General features: G+C 52.4%; 1 protein-coding gene across 1 annotated transcript in view; it reads left to right on the plus strand.

Annotated features, from left to right (window-relative positions):
* Positions 1-19,590, plus strand: part of LOC143693007 (uncharacterized) — a 244,343-nt gene extending 224,753 nt beyond the window's left edge. Inside the window, exons 9-11 of the mRNA XM_077173091.1 lie at positions 1-7; positions 7,666-8,218; positions 18,998-19,590. The exon at positions 1-7 is cut by the window's left edge and continues 318 nt beyond it. Coding sequence (XP_077029206.1) covers positions 1-7; positions 7,666-8,218; positions 18,998-19,590 — 1,153 coding nt within the window. The remainder of the gene's footprint in view (positions 8-7,665; positions 8,219-18,997) is intronic.
* The last annotated feature ends 498 nt before the right edge of the window (positions 19,591-20,088 follow it).

Genomic DNA, 20,088 nt, shown 5'->3' on the forward strand with positions numbered 1-20,088 from the left:
AAAGCAGGTATCCGTGCCTGATAAGAAGCGCTGCAAGGCATGCAGGGACTGAGAGAGGGGGTCCCTGTCCTACAAGAATAACGATCCTTGCCAAAAGCTGTGATGACAAGCACAAGCAGCGTGGAAAAGAAGAATGAAAGATGTGGCGTATAGATGCAGCAATAGCCTGAAAAAGGAAACAGCTCTGTACTGCCTGAACAATACAACTTCCTATCGATCTTGCAATCCAGAAAAAAGATGTTGTTTAATTAGTTCCTACCCATTCAATTATTTCAGTTGTATCCTAATCTTATGTACTATTTCCTCTTTGAGTTATTACTTTTGTACTATTATGACTTATAGCTATTGTTATGTAAGTAATGTTCCCTTATTTTGTTAGGTGCTTGCAGAAATCCATAGGGGAAGACTTTTAACTAAACAAAAAGGGGGAGTTGTGAGAGCCTGTGAGCCTACTGGGGACAGGGCAAGAGCAATGCCCTGGAGAGATGCACCTTAGGCTCCGGGCATTCCTCACAGCTCAGGGTGAGGAAGGAAACTTCCCCCATGGTGCTCGGAAGCACTATGGTAATTTGTCCTAGTTCTGTCCTCCCCATTGGCCCATTGGCCTTTCCTACCCCTATTACCTTCATATGTTCATGTTCTAGAGAGTTCTCCCTTCCCTGTCTTCCCATCAGTCTATGTCTCCACCTTTCCACTCTGGCATTCCCTATTGGTCCCTTTCCCTGTATACCACCCCTAAACCCTTAGATCCCTGATGCTCTCCTCTACCCCCTCTTTTCCTGTATTTCTACCCTAAACCCTCCCTTGCTGTTCTCTTTAACCCCTAGACCCCTGCAGTGTTAGACCCTAATAAACTGTCTTGGTTTGGAAAGACAGGAGTTTGCTAAGGAAGGTAGAAGCCTCCGCTGAAATGGAGAATGTAAACCCTCCCCACTCCTCCCAATTGCTATAAATTTTAAATTAAGGGGCTCTCAGGCACAAAAATATGGGAGCAGGAAATAACAGCTCTTTAATAGGGAAGAAAAAAAAAGGATAAAATAAACAGTGCAGTACACTAGAACAACACTGACAGAGTCAGAACCCAACCTAACACCCTGTGGGTCAGGGTGTTGGTGGCAGTCCAATTGGAAATGTGGCTGAAGCCCTCCTGCAGTGTCAGGGGTGGTTCTGTTGGAGGAAGGGGGGCCTGTAGAGAGGGAATTATTCTTCCTCTGAAGATCCAGTGGAAGAAGAGGCAGCTGCTGTTTCTCTGGGGAATCCCGTGGAGAAAGCCGTGCTGGTGTCTCAAAACTTCTGGATTCTATCTGGGTAGCAATGCTTGGCTCCTCCCTCTGGGCGGAGCATCTCACAATGGGATGTTATAGTTCTTATCAGTCGTGCAGTGACATTCAATAGTCTGTTATCAGCAGATGTCCCCTCCCAAGAGAGGTGTAAATGTGGTCACTCAAAGAGACAGATAAGGCAAACTGCCCACTTGACAAAAGATAATCTGCCATACAGATGGTAATGAAATACATCTTGCATTGCAATCTTCAACACATAGAACTGGCTGAGCTGGGAGGGACCCATCAGGATCCTCCAGTCCAACTGCTGGCCCTGCACAGGACACCCCAACAATGCCAGCCTGGGCCTGGCAGCGCTGGCCAAACGCTGCTGCAGCTCAGAGAGCCCTGGAGCTGGGACCCTTCCCTGGGGAGCCTGGCCAGGGCCCCAGCAGCCTCTGGGCAAAAACCTTTTCCTGACATCCAACCTGAGCCTGCCCCGACGCGGCTGCAGCCGTTCCCTCCACTCCTGTCCCTGGGCACCAGAGGGAAGAGGTTCCCACAGCCCCAGCCAGGGACCCGCTCCCAAGGTTGCTGCCATGGCCACCAGGGCTGGCACCAGCTGTGATGCTCGGTTTCCATGGGCTGGGGTTTAGGAATGGGATTCCCCAATTTCCTGCTCCCGCTAAAACCGCGCTGCCCTCGCTGCCCTCCCGCCTCCCATGGAAAGCACAAAAGGCAAAGATCCCAGGCTGGGAGAAGAACAATTTATTGGGAACAGCAACGGGATAAGGAACAAACAGAACAAAACCAATATTGAAAACAGAAGGGATAAATAAAACTGTTAACGGAAAACTAAAACACAAGTCACTGGGTCTACCTGGCCACAATTTCCCATGACTGGAAAGGACACCCTTCTCCTCAGGGAGAGAGAGAAAGAGACAGTCCCTTTCCTGCCCCTGGCAATGTTCTGAGGTGGGAGTGAATGTAATGACAGGGCCATGGCCAGACCCTCATGTTCCTCCATCCCACATCATATCACTGGGAGGGGCAGGAAAAGGGACAGGTGTCTTCCTCACATGGATCACAGGGAACATGGACCACCGGGGCTCTTCCCAATGTGGGACCTCCAATGGAGGATGAATTTGGAGCAGTGAATGCAGCTCCTCCTGAAATGGGGGCATTTGCAGGGCTTCACTTACCCATGACTCTGTTTGTGTCTGGTCAAGTTACAGATGAAAGTGAAGCTCTTCCCACACTGGAGACACTCGTAGGGCCTCTCCGCAGTGTGGATGCGCCGCTGGTGCCTGATGAGGTGGTATTTCCGCTTGAAGCCCTTCCCACAGTCAGGGCAGAGGAAGGGCCTCTCCTCTGAGTGAATTCGCTGGTGCTGGAGGAGACTGAAGCTGGTCTGAAACCTCAACCTGTGGATGCTTAGGTGTTTCACAAAGGTGGATTTGCAGCTGAAGCCCTTCCCACATTCCCCACACTCGTAGGGCCATTCCCCAGTGTGGATGTGCTGGTGCCTGATCAGGTGGTTACTCTTGCTGAAGCTCTTCCCACACTCCAAGCACTTGTGGGGCTTCTCCCCATTGTGAAGCTGCCCATGGACCACCAGCTCTGATCTCTGGCTGAGGCTCTGTCCACCTTCCTGGCTCAGGGTGGGTCTTTCCTCCTCAGAGCACCCTGGGCTGGGTTTTGAGCCTCTCCTGCTGTGGGATCTCTGGGGCTTTTCCTTTACGTTGGAATTCTGCACCGTGGAGCCACTTAAAATGGCCTCTTCCACATGGTCTGCTGTGGGGATTTGTCCTCCCTGGTCTCCATCCTCAGCTTCTTCCCTGGGGGAGGAAGGACAAGAAGACGATGGGATTTGCCTCCGCGCCACAGGGAAGGGGAAGGAGATCCCCCCAGTGCATCCCCGGCAGGATGGGGTTGGCAGCAGGGTTGTCCTGCAGCCGGGGGCTGTGCTGGGCTGGGAGATGGAGCAGGAGAGAGGGGGAAAGGGGCACTGACTTCCTCCTCACCTGCCTGGGTGTCCCGGGGATCCTTCCTCTTCCTTGCAGCCTCCTCCTCCATCCAATCAAGATTTGGGAATGGGAAATCCTGTTTCGGGGACCAAACAAAGGCTGCACACATTGTCTTTGGGACTGGATTGAAGGCAAACCTGGGGGAGAGTCTAAATCAGAATTACAATTTAATAAGAAAATGAAGATCAAGGCAATGCTACAGAAACACTGCCTTAAACTGACAGAGTCCGGATATAACCTGACACCCTGTTGCTGGTCAGGGTGGTGGCAGCAGTCCCATTAAATGGTGGCTGCAGTCCTGTTGAAGTGATGAACGTGATTCTGTCCAAGCAGTGATCCTGTAGAAGGGTCTGGTCTTCCTCTGAAGGTCCAGTGGTGGTTCTGGAGCTCTTGTCCTCTGGGAATCCAGTAGGCAAGCTGCTCCTGGTGTTGCAAGGCTCAGCTTATATCCAGGTAGGAATGCTTGGATCCTCCCCCTGGGCGGAGCATCCCACAATGGGATGATGGAATTTTATCAGTCCTGCAGTGACACTCAATGGCCCATTCCCAGAAGATATCTCCCCTGGAGGGCATTATCAGGGCTGAGTCATGGAAGAGATAAAGAACACTGCCCCACCTGTTTATAGCAGTTGATGAAGATGGGCATTGAAAACATGCATTTGGTTCCATCTTACACTGCAACCTGAAACAGTGGGGTAACCCCTGCTCAGGGGGTGAACACCACCCCCCTTACCCAAACTGGCTCAGGTGTAAAACCCCCACCCCGGGAAGGCCACACACACAGGGGACAATGTCACACTTGGCCCACTCCAGGGGAGGTCTCTGTCCCTCTCATTCCCTTGCTGTGCCCCCTTTTCTCTTTCACAGGCTGGGGGCTTTGCCAAATCTAAGAATAATTTTTTTTTTGTCCCTGTCACCTTTGTGACATCTACACAGAGCTTTCCCTTCCTTTTCATACTCTTTTCATAAAAGAGGTATCGCAATGTATTGGGCCAAATTTCCACTTTTCTTTTATCAGAATGTGCCAGCAGCTGAGCTGGAGCTGTGCAGGACCAATGGATTTTGGAATTGCCACAGAATTGCTTCTACTGTGTGTTTATTGAATTTTGGGATTTGCTATGGTTGGGATTGGGTCTGCGGCTAGATGAGTTTGGGACTGGGATGTGATTAAATACAGAACTGTGAGTGTGTCTGAACATGGAGTGAGATTGAGATCAGGATCAGGGTCAGGTTTGCGACTGAGCTCACCCAGTGTGGGACAGGGGGGATGTCACTGTTGGAAGGTTTGGGGAAAACTGTGGACTGGGGAAAAACAAGCTGTGAATGCCTTCAGTTCGGGATTCCTCTTGCCCAAGTCCATCTCTGGAAGTCACCTGATGTCCAAAAATCAAGAGGGAATAAAAAAATCCACCAGGAGTTTCCCATTTCCAGTCTCATTCCTCTGGTGTTCTGGTGGTTCCCCATCTCAGGGCTGTTGGGGATCCCATGGGTCCTGGGGATCCCCCCTCTCCAGGGTCCTGCTTAGGGATTCTGGGAGGTTTTGGAGTCCCAGAGTCCCCCTCTCCAGCCTCCCCTCAATCCAGCCACTTGGGGTTCCCCCTTCTTCCCACCACCCTGTCCTGGTTTAGGGCAAATTTGGTTGAAAACCTCCAAAAGGAGTTTCCTCTAGAACGCAGATTCAGCAGCCCCACCCTCAGCCAGTTGGGGAAAATATTTCCTTGGAGAAAAGTGGAAAAAACTGTTTATTTAACAGGCAAAGCATTCACTAGCACAAAAATTGATCAATATTAAGCAATAAAACCTCCTGCTGCTTCAAAATAGATGACAAACTCCACAAGTCCCTCCTTGGGCTGTAGCTCGGCTCACTCAGTCTCTTATCAGTCTCTTATCAGTCTTTTCTCAGTCCCTCCAGCGCTGGAAATGCCGCGGCCCAGGCCAGGCCCAGTGGGCCACAGGTGAGAGCTGCTGGTGGTGTTCTGGGTGTTCAGTCCAGAGCAGGTTCAAACAACACCAAAGAAAAAGAAAAACCACAGTCCAGGGAGCTTCTCTGCCTCAGAGAGCTAAAAACTAACTAAAAGCAAAGGAGAGCTCTGTCCTGCCCTCTGTCCATCCATGAGCCAGAATGTGGAGGAGTGAGTGCAGTGTATGAAAACAAACTGCAGCTTCTTCCTCCTCCCCTTGGCTCTCAGAACCAGCCTTAAAGGTGCAGAACTCATTTCTGGGCTAAAGGGACCGATGGGGCACGAGCATCATGAAGTCACCCCAGGACGCGCCCCTGTCAGGGTCAGAGGGTCCCGTCCCCGCCTCATCTCCGGGCTGCCGGGGGTGTCCCAGCTCCGGTATCGCCCCTTCCCCTCTCCCCGCCCCGGGGGTCCCGCCTTCCACAGTCCCAGCTCTCACGGGGATCCCCAAAACCAATGTCCCGCCCCGTCGGTACCGGGCCATCCCCACGTGGACCCCCCGGGACCCTCCCGAGGGGTGATCGCGGCTCCTCTGCCCCCGAAAAAGCTCCTCTTAGGGAGCCCGGAGATATCCGGGGCTCGAGTCCGGGATCTGCCGGCTCCAAACACTCTCCAAAAAAATCCTCCCGGAGACCCCTGGCTGGAGTTATTTGGGAATTTAGCTACTTGAGCTGAGCTTCCCGTAGGACTTTTAGCAGCCTTGTGTTCCTCACCTTGGAGTAAATGAACTTTGTCAGTCATGCTGATATAATTTGCTCCCTCTTCTCCAGTGATTTTAACAAACATTTCAAGGAAGGACAACAAAATATTTTCTTTTTCACTGGCCACCCACAACAGCCATTTTCCCCATCAGTTCTTCCATAAGTTCCCCAGGAGGAAGGAGGGACTGTTTCCAAGTTTCCAAGAGTTCTTCCAGAAAAAAATACAACCTCCTCAGAGGAGGGAACCATGCTGTTGTCAAAAGCACCTGGGGTGAGACAAGAGTGCCCTGAACTCACTGTGCAAAAATAATGTTACAATCTGGTTACACAAATTGTTAGAGAAATGCCTCTGCCCCAGTTAAGGTGCTAACGAGACCAAATCCAAAGTGGATTTTATTGAACACTAAATGTGAGGGATGAGAGAGAGAGATGGAAAGAAAAAGAAAAGAGGAGACAGCAAGGGAATGACAAGAACAGAGACCTGCCCTGGGGCAGGGCAAGTGTGACATTGTCCCCTGTGTGTGTGGCCTTCCCAGGGTGGGGGTTTTAAACCTGAGCCAGTTTGGGTAAGGGGGGTGGTGTTCACCCCCTGAGCAGGGATTCCCCCACTGTTTCAGGCTGCAATGTAAGATGGAACCCAATGCATGTTTTCAATCGCCATCTTCATCAACTGCTATTAACAGGTGGGGCAGTGTTCTTTATCTCTTCCATGACTCAGGCCTGATAACATCCTCCAGGGGAGATATCTTCTGCGAATGGGCCATTGTGTGTCACTGCAGGACTGATAAAATTCCATCATCCCATTGTGGGATGCTCCGCCCAGCGGGAGGATCCAAGCATTCCTACCTGGATATAGCTGAGCCTTGCAACATCAGGAGCAGCTTGCCTACTGGATTCCCAGAGGACAAGAGCTCCAGAACCACCACTGGACCTTCAGAGGAAGACCAGACCCTTCTACAGGATCACTGCTTGGACAGAATCACGTTCATCTCTCCAACAGGACTGCAGCCACCATTTAATGGGACTGCTGCCACCACCCTGACCAGCAACAGGGTGTAAGGTTATATCCTGACTCTGTCAGTTTAAGGCAGTATTTCTGTATCATTGCCTTGATCTAAATTTACTTATTAAATTGTAATTCTGAATTAGAATCTCCCCCAGGTTTGCCTTCAAACCAGTACAAAAGACAATGTGTGCTCCCTTTGTTTTCTTCCCAAAACAGAATTTCCCATCTCCAAACTGTTGCCAGATGGAGGAGGAGGCTGCAAGGAAGAGGAAGGAGCCCCGGGACACCCTGGCAGGTGAGGAGGAAGTCAGTGCCCCTTTGCCCCTCTCTCCTGCTCCATCTCCCAGCCCAGCACAGCCCCCGGCTGCAGGACAACCCTGCTGCCAACCCTGTCCTGCCAGGGATGCTCTGGGGGGATCTCCTTCCCCTTCCCTGTGGCACAGAGGCAAATCCCATCCTCTCCCTATCCTTCCTCCCCCAGGGAAGAAGCTGAGGATGGAGACCAGGGAGGAAAAATCTCCACGGCAGAACGTCATGGAAGAGGCTGTTTTGAGCAACTCTAGTGCACAGGAATCCAACAGGGAAGAAAAGCAACAGAGATCCCAGAGGAGGAGGGGCTGCAAACCCAGCCCAGGGTGCTCTGAGGAGGAAAGACCCACCCTGAGCCAGGAAGGTGGACAGAGCTTCAGCCAGAGCTCAGAGCTGGTGGTCCATGGGCAGCTTCATGATGGGGAGAAGCCCCACAAGTGCTTGGAGTGTGGGAAGAGCTTCAGGAAGAGCAGCACCCTGATCCGCCACCAGATGATCCACACTGGGGAATGGCCCTATGAGTGTGGGGAGTGTGGGAAGGGCTTCAGCTGCAGCTCTGCCCTCATCAGGCACCAACGCATCCACACTGGGGAGAGGCCCTTCGAGTGTCCCCAGTGTCAGAAGAGGTTTCAGACACGCTCCAATTACCTCTGCCACCAGCGCATTCATACAGAGGAGAGGCCCTTCCGCTGCCCTGAGTGCGGGAAGGGCTTCAAGCACAACTCCCACCTCATCATCCACCGGTGCATCCACACTGGGGAGAGGCCCTACGAGTGCCCCACCTGTGGGAAGAGGTTCCAGACCAGCAAAATTCTCTGCCTGAATGAGCAGAGTCACACCCAGGAGAGGCCCTTCTGCTGCCCTGATTGCAGGAAGGGATTCAAGAAAAAATCCACCTTCATCATCCACCGGCGCATCCACACTGGGGAGAGGCCCTACAAGTGTCCCATTTCATGGGAAGAGCTTCTCCATGAGCTCAAATTTGACCAGAAACCAATGGAGTCGCCAGTAAGGGAAGTTCTGTGAGTGCCCCAGCTGCAGGAACATCTTCATGCACCACTCCAGCTTCTTTCTCCATTGGAGGTCCCACGTTGGGAAGAGCCCTGGGGATCCATTTTCCCTGTAATCCATGCTGGGAAGACAGCTGTCAATTTTCCTGCCCCTCCCAATGACCTGATGTGGCATTGAAAAATATAAGGGTCTGGCCATGGCCCTGTCATTACATTCACTCCCACCTCAGGTCATTGCCAGGGGCAGGAAAGGGACTCTCCCTCTCTCTCTCTCTTTCTCTCTCTCCCTGAGGAGAAGGGTGTCCTTTCCAGGCAGGGGGAAATACATGGCCAGGAAGACCCAGTGAGTTGTGTTTTAGTTTTCCCTTTAAAAATTTTATTTATCCCTTCTGTTATCAATATTGTTTCTGTTCCTGTTTGTGCCTTATCTCATTTCTGTTCCCAATAAATTGTTCTTCTCCTAGCCCAGGATCTTTGCCTTTTGTGCTTTCCATGGGAGGCGGGAGGGCAGTGAGGGCAGCGCGGTTTTAGCGGGAGCAGGAAATTGGGGAATCCCATTCCTGAAGCCCGGCCCATGGAAACCGAGCATCCCAGCTGGTGCCAGCCCTGGTGGCCATGGCAGCAGCCTTGGGAGCGGGTCCCTGGCTGGGGCTGTGGGAACCTCTTCCCTCTGGTGCCCAGGGACAGGAGTGGAGGGAGCGGCTGCAGCTGAGCCGGGGCAGGCTCAGGTTGGATGTCAGGAAAAGGTTTTTGCCCAGAGGCTGCTGGGGCCATGGCCAGGCTCTCCAGGGCAGGGTCCCAGCTCCAGGGCTCTCTGAGCTGCAGCAGCGATTGGCCAGCGCTGCCAGGCCCAGGCTGGCATTGTTGGGGTGTCCTGTGCAGGGCCAGCAGTTGGACTGGAGGATCCTGATGGGATCCACCCAGGGACTCCACCCTTTTCTACAGGAGCCCTGCTGCAACAGACCCACACCTGACACTGCAGGAGGACTGCAGCCACAATTCCAATTGGATTGCTACCAACAGCCTGACCAACAGGGTGTCAGGTTGGGTTCTGGTTCTGTCATTGCTGTTTTAGTTTACTGCATTGTTTATTTTCTCCTTTTATTTTCTTCCCCAATAAAGAACTGTTATTTCCTGCTCCTATATTTTTTTCCTGAGAGCCCCTTAATTTAAAATTTATAGATATTTGGAGGCGGGGGGGGGGGGGTTATATTCTCCAATTCAGGGGAGGCTCCTGCCTTCCTTAGCAGGCACCTGTCTTTCCAAACCAAGACAGCAGGATAGAAGGCACTTTGATTCCTTTTGTCCCAAGTTTCTCCTGAGTTCATGACTTCAGATGAACTGGAATGGTCCCAACAGCACAAAAGCAGCCACAATGAGCAGGATCAAACCCCCAGGTCACCATTAAATGCACTCAATCCACACCTTCCAGAGCCCAGCAGCAATTCCTGCCTGTGCCCCCAGCTCTGGGTGAGCCTGAGGGGCATCGCTCTGGTGTGTGCGGGGCCGGCTCCTGCAGGACAGAGCGCTGGGAGCCGCTCTGTGTTCCGCAGCTTCGGCATCTCAGGCGCCGCTCCACAGCTGCGGGGCTGTGCCACCACTGTTCCATGGCTGTAGTTCCTGTGCCACCACTGTTTCATGGCTTTAGTTCCTGTGCCACCACTGTTTCATGGCTGTAGTTCCTGTGCCACAACTGTTCCATGGCTGGAGTTCCAGTGCCACCGCTGTTCCATGGCCGTAGTTCCTGTGCCACCACTGTTTCATGGCCGTAGCTCCTGTGCCACCACTGTTCCGTGGCCACAGTTCCTGTGCCACCACTGTTCCGCCTTTTCCATGCTCACTCCACTGCTGCTCCAAAGCTGTACTGTGCTCTTTCAGCACGCTTCCTCTGCTCCTGCACCACTGATCCACTGCTGCTCCAACACTGCTCATCTCCCACTTTTCCACTGCTCCTTCTCTGCTCCTCCCCTGCTCCCCCGGTGTTCCACGGCTGCTGCTTCTGTTCTAGTGCTGCTGCCACAGCTGCAGTGTCACAGAGAGGGGAACATTCGGGCAGCAACCACTGTGGTGTCACAGAGACGGGGACAACAGGACTGCCACAGCTGTGGTGTCACAGAGAGGGGAGCGCTGGGGCTGCCACAGCTGTGGTGTCACAGTGAGGGAAATGTTGGGGTGGCTGCTGCTGTAGTCATAGAAGGGAACACTGTGGCTGCCAGTGCTTTGTTGTCATAGAGAGGAGAACATTGGGGCTTCCACTGCCCCCAGTGATGTCATAGAGAGGAGAACATTGGGGCTGCCATCCTTGTGAGCTCAAAGACAGGGTAACCTTTGGGCTGCTGCCCCTGGTTTGTCATGAAGAGGCTAATCTTGGGGCTGCCACCACTGTGGTGTCATAAAGAAGTCAATGTTGGGACTGCCAATGCAGTGGTGTCACAGGCAGGGGAATGTGTGGGAGTCACTGCTGGGGTGTCACAGACAGGGGAGCATTTGGGGCTGCCACCCCTGTGGTGTCACAGAGAGGGGAATGTTGGGGCTGCCACTGTGGTGCTGTCATAGCAAGGAGAATGCTGGGGGTGCCACCTCAAAGGTGTCACAGAGAGAGGAATGTGGGGGCTGCTACTACTGTGTTTTCATAGACAGGGCAATGTTGGGTTGGGCACCAAAGTGATGTCAGAGAAATTGGAATGTTGGGGCTGCCACCACTGTTTTCTCATAGAGAGGGGAAACTTTGTTCTGCCACTGTTTTGGTGTCATAAAGAGGGGAACACTGCGGGTGCCACCTCTGTGGTGTCACAGAGAGGGGGACGAGGACTGGCACAGCTGTGTTGTCACAGAGACAGGAACAGTGGGGCTGCAACCACTGTGGTGTCCTAGAGAGGGGAACATTGTGGCTTTCACCATTGTGGTGTCACAGAGAAGGGATTTAGGGCTGCCACAGCTGTGGTGTCACAGAGAGTGGAAGGTCAGGATTGCCTCCGATGTGGTGTCACAGAGAGGGGGACACTGGGGCAGCCATCGCTGTGATGTCATAGAGAGGGGAATTTTAGGGCTGCCACCTCTGTTCTGTCACAGGGAGGGGAACATTGGAATTGCCACCCTTGTTGTGTGACAGACAGGGGAACGTTTGAATTGTCACTGCTGTGGTGTCAGAGAGGGGGACATGCTCCTGCCACAGCTGTGGTGTCACAGAATGGGGGACACTGTGGCTGCCACCCCTGTGGTGTCACAGACAGGGGAATGCTCGATCTTGAAGTGCTGTGGTATCATAGAGAGGGGAATGTTGGTGTTGCCACTGCTGTTGTGTCACAGACATGGGAACACTGCCAAACCTGCCCTGGTGCTGTGCCCACTCCAGTGCTGCTCCTCTGTGACACTGCAGTGCCTCCTGGGGACATTGTTCACACTCTGGAGACTCATGGGACTATAGGAGCCCTGTGACACTCCAGGGTCTTGTAGAATCCATGGAACCAAGAGGAGACTCTGAAACTCTGGGGCTTCATGGAACCATCCATTGTGATACCTCAGGGCCTCATGGTTCCCAGGAATCCTTGTGGCTCTACAGGACTAAATGGAACCAAGGGGACACTGTGACACTGTGGAGTTCATGGAACTGAGGGGATGCTCTGAGACTCAGGTGCCTGAAGATGCTCAGGAGCCGTTGTGACCCTGTGGCCTGTGGAATCAAAGGGACACTGTGACACTGTGGGGTCTCATGGAATCCAGAGGCCCTTGTGACTCAGTGAGGACAGTTGGAACCAAGGATCCATTGAGATATCTCAGGGCCTTGTGTTGTCCAGGGATCCTTGTGACATTGTGGGGCCTCATGGAACCAAAGGGACCCTGGGACACTGTGTGATCTCAGGGAACCAAGGGGACTCAGAGACACTGTGGGGCCTCCTGGTTCTCAGTCACTTCTGACACTTGTGTCCATCTACAAAGAGGCAAAGCTGGGCAGCCTGAGCCTGTTGATCCAGAATATTCCCATCTCCATGGGAGGATGTTCCTGCCAGCTGTGGTGCTTTGTGTTCTCTCTGCTCTCTGGGGGAATTGCATCCTACAGGAGACCCCAACTACTCCTATAGCTGACACCACAGGGCCTGCTGTGGGGTGGGAGCAGAGGCATCTTTCACTCCATCATGTTGCTCAGAGCCTATCCAAGCAGGAACATTTCCAAGGATGGAGCATTCACTGGCTCTCCACCAAGGCTAACGGTGAAAGCAGGGTGCTTGGGGAGGCAGCAGGGAGAGCAGAGGCTGTGCTGGGTGAGCGAGGGAAGAGAATGAGTGCAGAAGGCACAGCCCACCAGGAGGCCACCAGGCAGAGCCGTGGAGCCTCCCCAGGTGAGGGTGACCTGCCCGGGGAGTGCCCTGCTGCCCCCGGGACTGTGCTGCCACTCCCGGTGGAGGTGTTTGCCCAGCAGGATGTCCCCTGGTCACCCGGGGCTGTGCCGCTGCCCCAGGCGGGGGGCGCTGCCAGCTGAGTGTGCCGTCCCTGGGGTCAGTGGTGGAGGCACCCCGAGAAGCCTGGCTGTGTTAAATGAGCACCCTGCAGCCCCTCTGTGCCCTGCCATGGCTGCCAAGACACCTGAAAGGACTGGCTGCTGTGCTGCTGTGCCCTCTGCTGCCCCTTGTTCTGCCCTGCTGGCAGAAACTGCCACAACCGCCCAAGCCCAGCGCGGGTTGTCAATGGAGCGCGCTGCTGCTGATCCAGAGGGTGGAGAGACGTCATGCTGCAGAGCCACATTGAACAGGCACTCTGCCACTCTGCTGTGCCCTGCTGCCGCAGCTGGAACCCCAGAAGCAGCACTTGGTAGCAGCAGGGAGGCGCTTTGCCACTGCAGCCGCTGCAAGGCACCCAGCCGCCACCACTGTGAGATGCCTTGCTCCTGCAGGACAGTGCCTGGCCATGGAGCGGGCTTTGCTGCCCCTCCACCAGGCCCTGCCACACCAGCTGAGATCTCAGAAGCGGTGCCCGGCCCCTGCGAGATTCCCGCTCCTCTGTGCCATGCTGCTGCCCCTGTAGCCATCTCTGCCTGCGCTGGAACCCCCTCTCTGTGCTTTGCTGTGACTGAAAGCGCCCCTACAGCTGTGCCCAGCCATGGCGAGACAGTGCCCGGCCCCGGGGGGAGAGCGCCCTGGCGCTGTGAGTTGGTGCCTGGCTGCGGAGACATTCCTGGCTGCTATGGAGCTGCCCGTGCCTGTTGCCAAGCTGTACCTGGCTGCTGTGAGACTCCCAGCTGCTGTGGAACACCTGGCTATGATCAAGCCGTATCTGTCGCTCCATGCCCTGCTGTCAACTGCTGGGAAAAGGTGTCGGCTGAGCAGTTCATGCAGGGGAGGGTCCCCGGCGGGGGTCCCTGGGCCAGTGCCCCACCTTGGCCAGCACCCAGCAGCCAGCTTAGAACTGGTGCAAACCAGGGGAATCTGACTGTTTAATTAAAACAAAGCATCCCAAAGGCCTGAGGTGGGTGATGATGCGATGGGATTGCTGCCCAGTGCTCTGAATGTCAAAGTGAAGAAATTCAATGAAGTGCAGGCAAAAGATTGCTATGTCCTTGCTCTGTCCTTCTTATTCTACCTCTCCTAAACTTGTGGCAAATTTACTATCCGGAGCCATAAAATGGGGAACCATTTTCAAAGAAAACCTCTAAAGATAACTAGGTGACCTGGTGTCCCAGGGTCTACAACTGGACACCTTCTCTCAATTTTGCAAGGTAAACCTGGTGTTTTTATTTTGTAAACACCAGCTAGACCTCTTGTCTAAAAACTGGGTAGACCTAGTGTTGAAAAATTTACCATCTCACCCCCCCCGTATGTGAATTGGCTTCTCTGGTGAACTCTGAGTTTTCTAGATTGGACTTGTTTATGAATAACTTTGAATGTGTTCATTTTCCCGCAAGCTGGGAGGGTTTGAGCAGGCTGCCTGAGGTCTATGAACAGTTTGCACCACGGCCAAGTGTGGGACTGAAGATCTGCCTTCCGAGGAGCTGTGAATCGTTTGTGCTTGACAACAGGTAGAGAAACAGCAATTGTGAGACTGAGGGCACACCAGAAACATCACCTGCTGAGCCGGAGAATGACACCAAGCCGGCGACATGCCCAGCTCAGACAGAGAACCACGGGGAACAGACACTGGAAGACATCCTTACTGTGACTGCTCCTGATAACAAATCCACCTTGTCCTTGCTGTGGTACCCGGGTGAACTGGGTGTTGGCCTTGATTGAGCATCTGAGCGTAGCCCACGGGATAAGGAGGGTTTGTTTTCTGTGTGCTCAATGTGGAAAAGAGAAGAGTAATTCTCATGGTATTTTTTGTCACTTTGGTAAATGCAGGGGAGCAGCAGAAATGGCTCCAGGCAGGGAGTGGATATATGAGGAATGCAGCAGAGACTTCAAGATGAAAATTGCTCTGGGACAACACAAAAGATTGGCACATTCATTGGTTAGAAATCAGGAAAGGGTTGCTGTTTTCCACCCAAAAGAGACTTCCAACCCAGGAGCCCACCAAAAATGCTGGACTAAAGAGGAGGAAGAACTACTGGTGAGATTGGAGGCTCAGTTTGAGGGCAACAAAAGCATCAATAAACTCATTGCAGGACACACATCACAAGCAAAACAGCTGAACAAATCAGGGACTAAAGGAGATTGCTGCCCAGGAAACCAGCTGAGGATGCAGATAAGGAACCTGGCATGAGTCATCAAACCAGGAGAGCAGCTGGGAGCCTGAGAATGGACTTGGACAAAGATCTTGGGAGGAGTCAGATGCCTGGGAGAGCAGCTGCTGGAAGGAAAACAGATCCCAAGATGAGTCACCACCCTGATAAAGATAACAACAGCTGGGAAACAGCAAGTGACAGAGGGAGGGGGAGCTGCAGGCCCATTATCTCAGAACCCTCAGTGAATGGCTATCAGTTGGGACAATTCACACCTTCCTGTGGATATTCAAGCACTTAATAGATGATAAGGAGATGCAATCAACAATCAATCAGCACAGGAATGCTTTTGATGCCTTGAATTAATCAGCCAGATAAGAACAGCAACCCAAGATAAGAGAAAAATGGGGAGCCAGGAAAAAGGACCAATAAGACCTTCTCAAAAGTGGATGAAAAGAAGAACAGTTAAGAAAGGTCATTTTCTTTGCTTCTAAGACCTGTTCCATCTAGATAGGGGAAAACTTGCTAAAATTATCCTGAATGACAAAGAGTGTTTGTCCTGTGAAATCCCACCCATCGAACTTTATTCAGTTTTTAAAGCCTGATGGGAAATACCTGGAACATTTGATAGCCTTGGGAACTTCCAAATTGTGGGAGATTAGGGACTGGCCCCAAGATCTTGCATTGTTACGGGCAGACAGAACCCCTCCCCTTTACCGTTACTTAGCCCCACGTGTTGTTGACCATTAACCCCTGTTATAAATGACCCTGCCTAACCGTTAATAAACGCCAGTTACCGTCCACCACATTGGTGTGTGCGCGTGCTTGGTCCGTGTGGCAAAGGCGCTGCCATCGAGCCGTCCTCGACCTGGGATGCCACGCCCCAAGCGGCGGCAACACCAAATTAATGGGAAAGCCAACATTAATGCTTTCAGAGACTTAATTATGGCAAAAGAAATTGAGAAAAATGTGCAGGAGATGAGCAAAAACTCAGCTCCCAGTCCAGGATTACTCTAAGAGACATCAAGAAGATGGATCCAGAGTACTCCTGGACCATGGAGATCTTCAGCTCATGGTTAACATCAGGAAAAATCCCAGAGATGGTGAGGGGTTGCAGGACTGTTTTGATTCCTAAGTCAACCAAAGCAGGGCACCTAAAGGACATTAACAACTGGAGACCCATCCTGATCGGTTCCATCTTGCTAAGACTGTTCTCCAGGATTTTAATAGCCAAACTGACCAAGGCTTGCTCCCTCAACCCAAGGCAAAGAGGCTTTATAAGGGCAGTGGAATGCTCCGAAAACCTGAAACTCCTGCAAACTAGAATTCAGTCAGCAAAAGGAGAACACAAACCCCTGGCTGTTGTATTTGTGGACTTGGCCAAGGCTTTTGACACCACAAGCCAGCAGCACGTTCTACATGCCCTACAGGAAAGGGAGGTAGATCCCCACATCATCAATCTGGTGAGCAATACTGTGAAAAATGTTTTTGTGATTTGTGTCAATCAGCAATGGAATCAGCAAATGCTTTTATCTGCTGTGTGGAAAATGGATGCATTCTTTGGGATAGATACAAAGAAGGCTTATGAAACTTTCTATACCCAAATAAAGCTTTGAACTAGGGGAAGTATGGTAAAGTAAAGAGATGAGGTAGCAAGATGACTGATGCTTAGAATAAAATAGAGGACGTTGTGGTGAAGCTAAGGGGACTGCAATGTGACTAAATGCTTATGTGTAATAAAAAGCTTAACAAAATCATGTAGCAGACAGAGGTGAAGGGGCCTCGCTCCAGACAAGCACAAGAAGGACAGGAAGCCAACAACCACCTGGAAAGATGATGAAATTGCTTATTCCAGCTGATTGATATTTACTCATTTCTACTAAACAAGCACACTGGAAACTGCTTTTTTATGCTTAAAAACAGTATATATATATACTTTACTGAATTTGTAAGTGGTGTGTGCCGTGAGTGGAGCGGTGACTCCCCGGCCAACCAGCACTGCTTGCTGGCCTTCTTTAAAATCAAAGATATAGAAATAAAATTCACATTGACTATTGAAATTTTATGTATTAGTATGATCCTTGTCACATGGCAGCACTCCCAGTATGGTCCCAGAATAATCCCAGTTACTTTCAAGCACTCCCAGGATGGTCCCGGTTGCCTCCAGCTAGATCAACCCAGTCAGTCCCAGTATGATGCCATTTGCTCCCAGTGTGCTCCCAGTTGCTCCCAGTCACCCCCAGTCCAGGGACGATGTGCATGGTGTGTTCCCAGTCGCTCTCAGACACTGCCAGGGTTAATCCAGTCAGTCCCAGTATGATCCAGTGATGACCCCGGTGTGGTCCCAGTTGCTGCCTGTAGGAACCACTTGTGCCCCACATGGTTCCAGTTGCTCCCTTTCACCCTGACTTTTGTTCCAGTGTTTCCCAGTCCTTCCCAGTGTATCTCAGTTCCTTCCAGCATATTCCCAGTCACTCCCAGTTCTCCCACATGCTCCTGGCATGATCCCAGTTGCACACAGCTGCTCCTGCTCACCCAGAGCATGATCCCACTTGCTCCCAGTATATCCCATTTGCCTCCAACAGGGTCACAATTGCACCCGGCAGGCTCCTACTCAGTTCCAGTATGATCCTGTTATGATGTGAGTACAAATGCAGTGCAATCCCAGTCACTGCCCATTTGATCCCAGTATGATCCCAGTACAGCCCAGTCCCTCCCAGTGAAGCCACTCCTGGGATCTCCCAGCCCTCTCTGCATTCACCCCTTCTGGATCTCCTGGGAGGAACCCCAAGGGCTGGAAGTCTGCAGCCAGGGTCCCCAGCAAGGCCCAGTTTGGATGAAGAAGGAGAGCAAGAAGGGAGGGAAGTAAGAGAAGGAGGTTGGCTTAGGAAGAAAAAGGAGGAGGAGGCAGTGAAGATGAGGAGTGGGAGGAAGAGGAGGGACAAAGGAGGATCAGGGAAAGGAGAAGGAACCATGATGTTGAGCACTCCCTGAATTCACAGGCTGTGGGATCATCACCCATCTGTTAGAACTGGAGCTTTTATCTTCTGTTAATTGGGCAGTTTTCTTTATCTCTTCCACAACCAATCCATCCTCTGGGAAATATCTTCTCTTAATGGGCCATTGAGTGTCACTGCATGACTGATAAAAACCACATCATCCCATTGTGAGATGCTCTGCCCAGGGGGAGGAGCCAAGCATTCGTACCTGGATATAACCGCATCCTTGGGACACCACATCAGCCTCTTCCCACTGGATTCTCAGAGAAGCAGCTTTCTTCTCCACAGGATTCCCAGAGGAAGACCAGGCCCAACACCACCACCACTGGACCTTCAGAGGAAAACTCCACCCTTCTACAGGATCCTAACAGAACCACATCTGTCACTGCCGGAGCTCTGCAGCCACCATTTCATAGGACTGCTACCAGCAGCCTGACCCGCAGGGTGTCACGTCGTATTCTGATCTGGTGAGTGGGGTTTTTTTGTAAAACGGCATTTGTATTTTTAAGATTTTCCTAGTTCAATAACTGTTATTCCTATTCCCATACTTTTGCCTGAGATACCCTTAATTTCAAAATTCTAGTAATTTGGAGGGAGGGGGTTTACATTTTCCATTTCAAGGGAGGCTCTTGCCTTCCTTAGCAGACACCCGTCTGTTCAAACTGAGACAATGTCCCAGGACACCCAGGCAGGTGAGGAGGAAGTCAGTGCTCCTTTCCCCCTCACTCCTGCTCCATCTCCCAGTCCAGCATGGCCCCCAGCTGCAGGACAGCCCCTCTGCCAATGCCGTCCTGCCGGGGAATCACTGGGGGGATCTCCTTCCCCTTCCCTGGGGCACAGAGGCAAATCCCATCCTGACCTTGTCCTTCGTCCTCCAAACAAGAAGCTGAGGATGGAGACCAGGGAGGACAAATCCCTGCAGCAGAACCTCATGGAAGAGGCCATTTTGAGCAGCTCTACTGTGCAGGAATCCAATGGGGAGGAAAAGTCCCAGAGGTCCCTCAGGAGGAGGGACACCAAACTCAGCCCAGGGTGCTCTGAGGAGGAAAGACCCACCCTGAGCCAGGAAGGTGGACAGAGCTTCAGCCACAGCTCAGAGCTGGTGGCCCATGAGCAGCTTCACAATGGGGAGAAGCCCTACAAGTGCTTGGAGTGTGGGAAGAGCTTCAGGCAGAGCAGCACCCTGATCCGCCACCAGATGATCCACACTGGGGAATGGCCCTACGAGTGTGGGGAGTGTGGGAAGGGCTTCAGCTGCAGCTCTGACCTGAGTGTCCACCAGATGATCCACACTGGGGAGAGGCCCTATGAGTGTCCTGAGTGTCAGAAGAGGTTTCAGACCAGCTCCCATCTCCATGTGCACGAGCGGATTCACACCGAGGAGAGGCCCTTCCGCTGCCCTGACTGCGGGAAGGGCTTCAAGCAAAACTCCCACCTCATCACCCACCTGTACATCCACACTGGGGAGAAACCCTATGAGTGTGGGGAATGTGGGATGAGCTTCAGCCGTAACTCTCACTTGACCAGACACCAACGGAAGCACCAGTTAGGGAAGCCCTGCAAATGCCCCTACTGCAGGAAGAGCTTTGTGCACTGCTCCAGCACCATCCCCCATTGGAGGTCCCACGTTGGAAAGAGAACTGGTTATCTACGTTCCCTGTGATCCATGCTGGGAAGACACCTGTCCCTTTTCCTGCCCCTGCCAATGACATGATGTGGGTCCAAGGTTATGAGGGTCTGGCCATGGCTGTGTCATTACATTCACTCCTACTTCAGGTCATTGCCAGGGGCAGGAAAGAGACTCTGTCTGCCGTGAGGAGAAGGGTGTCCTTTCCAGGCAGGGGGATATACATGGCTGGGAAGAGACAGTCGATGGTGTTGTAGTTTTCCCCGCAAAAAGTTTTTCTTATCCCTTCTGTTATCCATGTTGTTGTTGTTCCTGTTTGTTCCATATCTGGTTGCTGTTCCCAATACATTGTTCTTATCCCAGCCCGGGATCTTTGCCTTTTGTGCTTTCCATGGGAGGCGGGAGGGCAGCGAGCGGCAGCACGGTTTTAGCGGGAGCAGGAAATTGGGGAATCCCATTCCTAAACCCCAGCCCATGGAGACCGAGCATCCCAGCTGGTGCCAGCCCTGGTGGCCATGGCAGCAGCCTTGGGAG

This window comes from Agelaius phoeniceus, unplaced genomic scaffold (assembly GCF_051311805.1).
Source record: "Agelaius phoeniceus isolate bAgePho1 unplaced genomic scaffold, bAgePho1.hap1 Scaffold_113, whole genome shotgun sequence".
NCBI classification, from domain to species: domain Eukaryota; kingdom Metazoa; phylum Chordata; class Aves; order Passeriformes; family Icteridae; genus Agelaius; species Agelaius phoeniceus.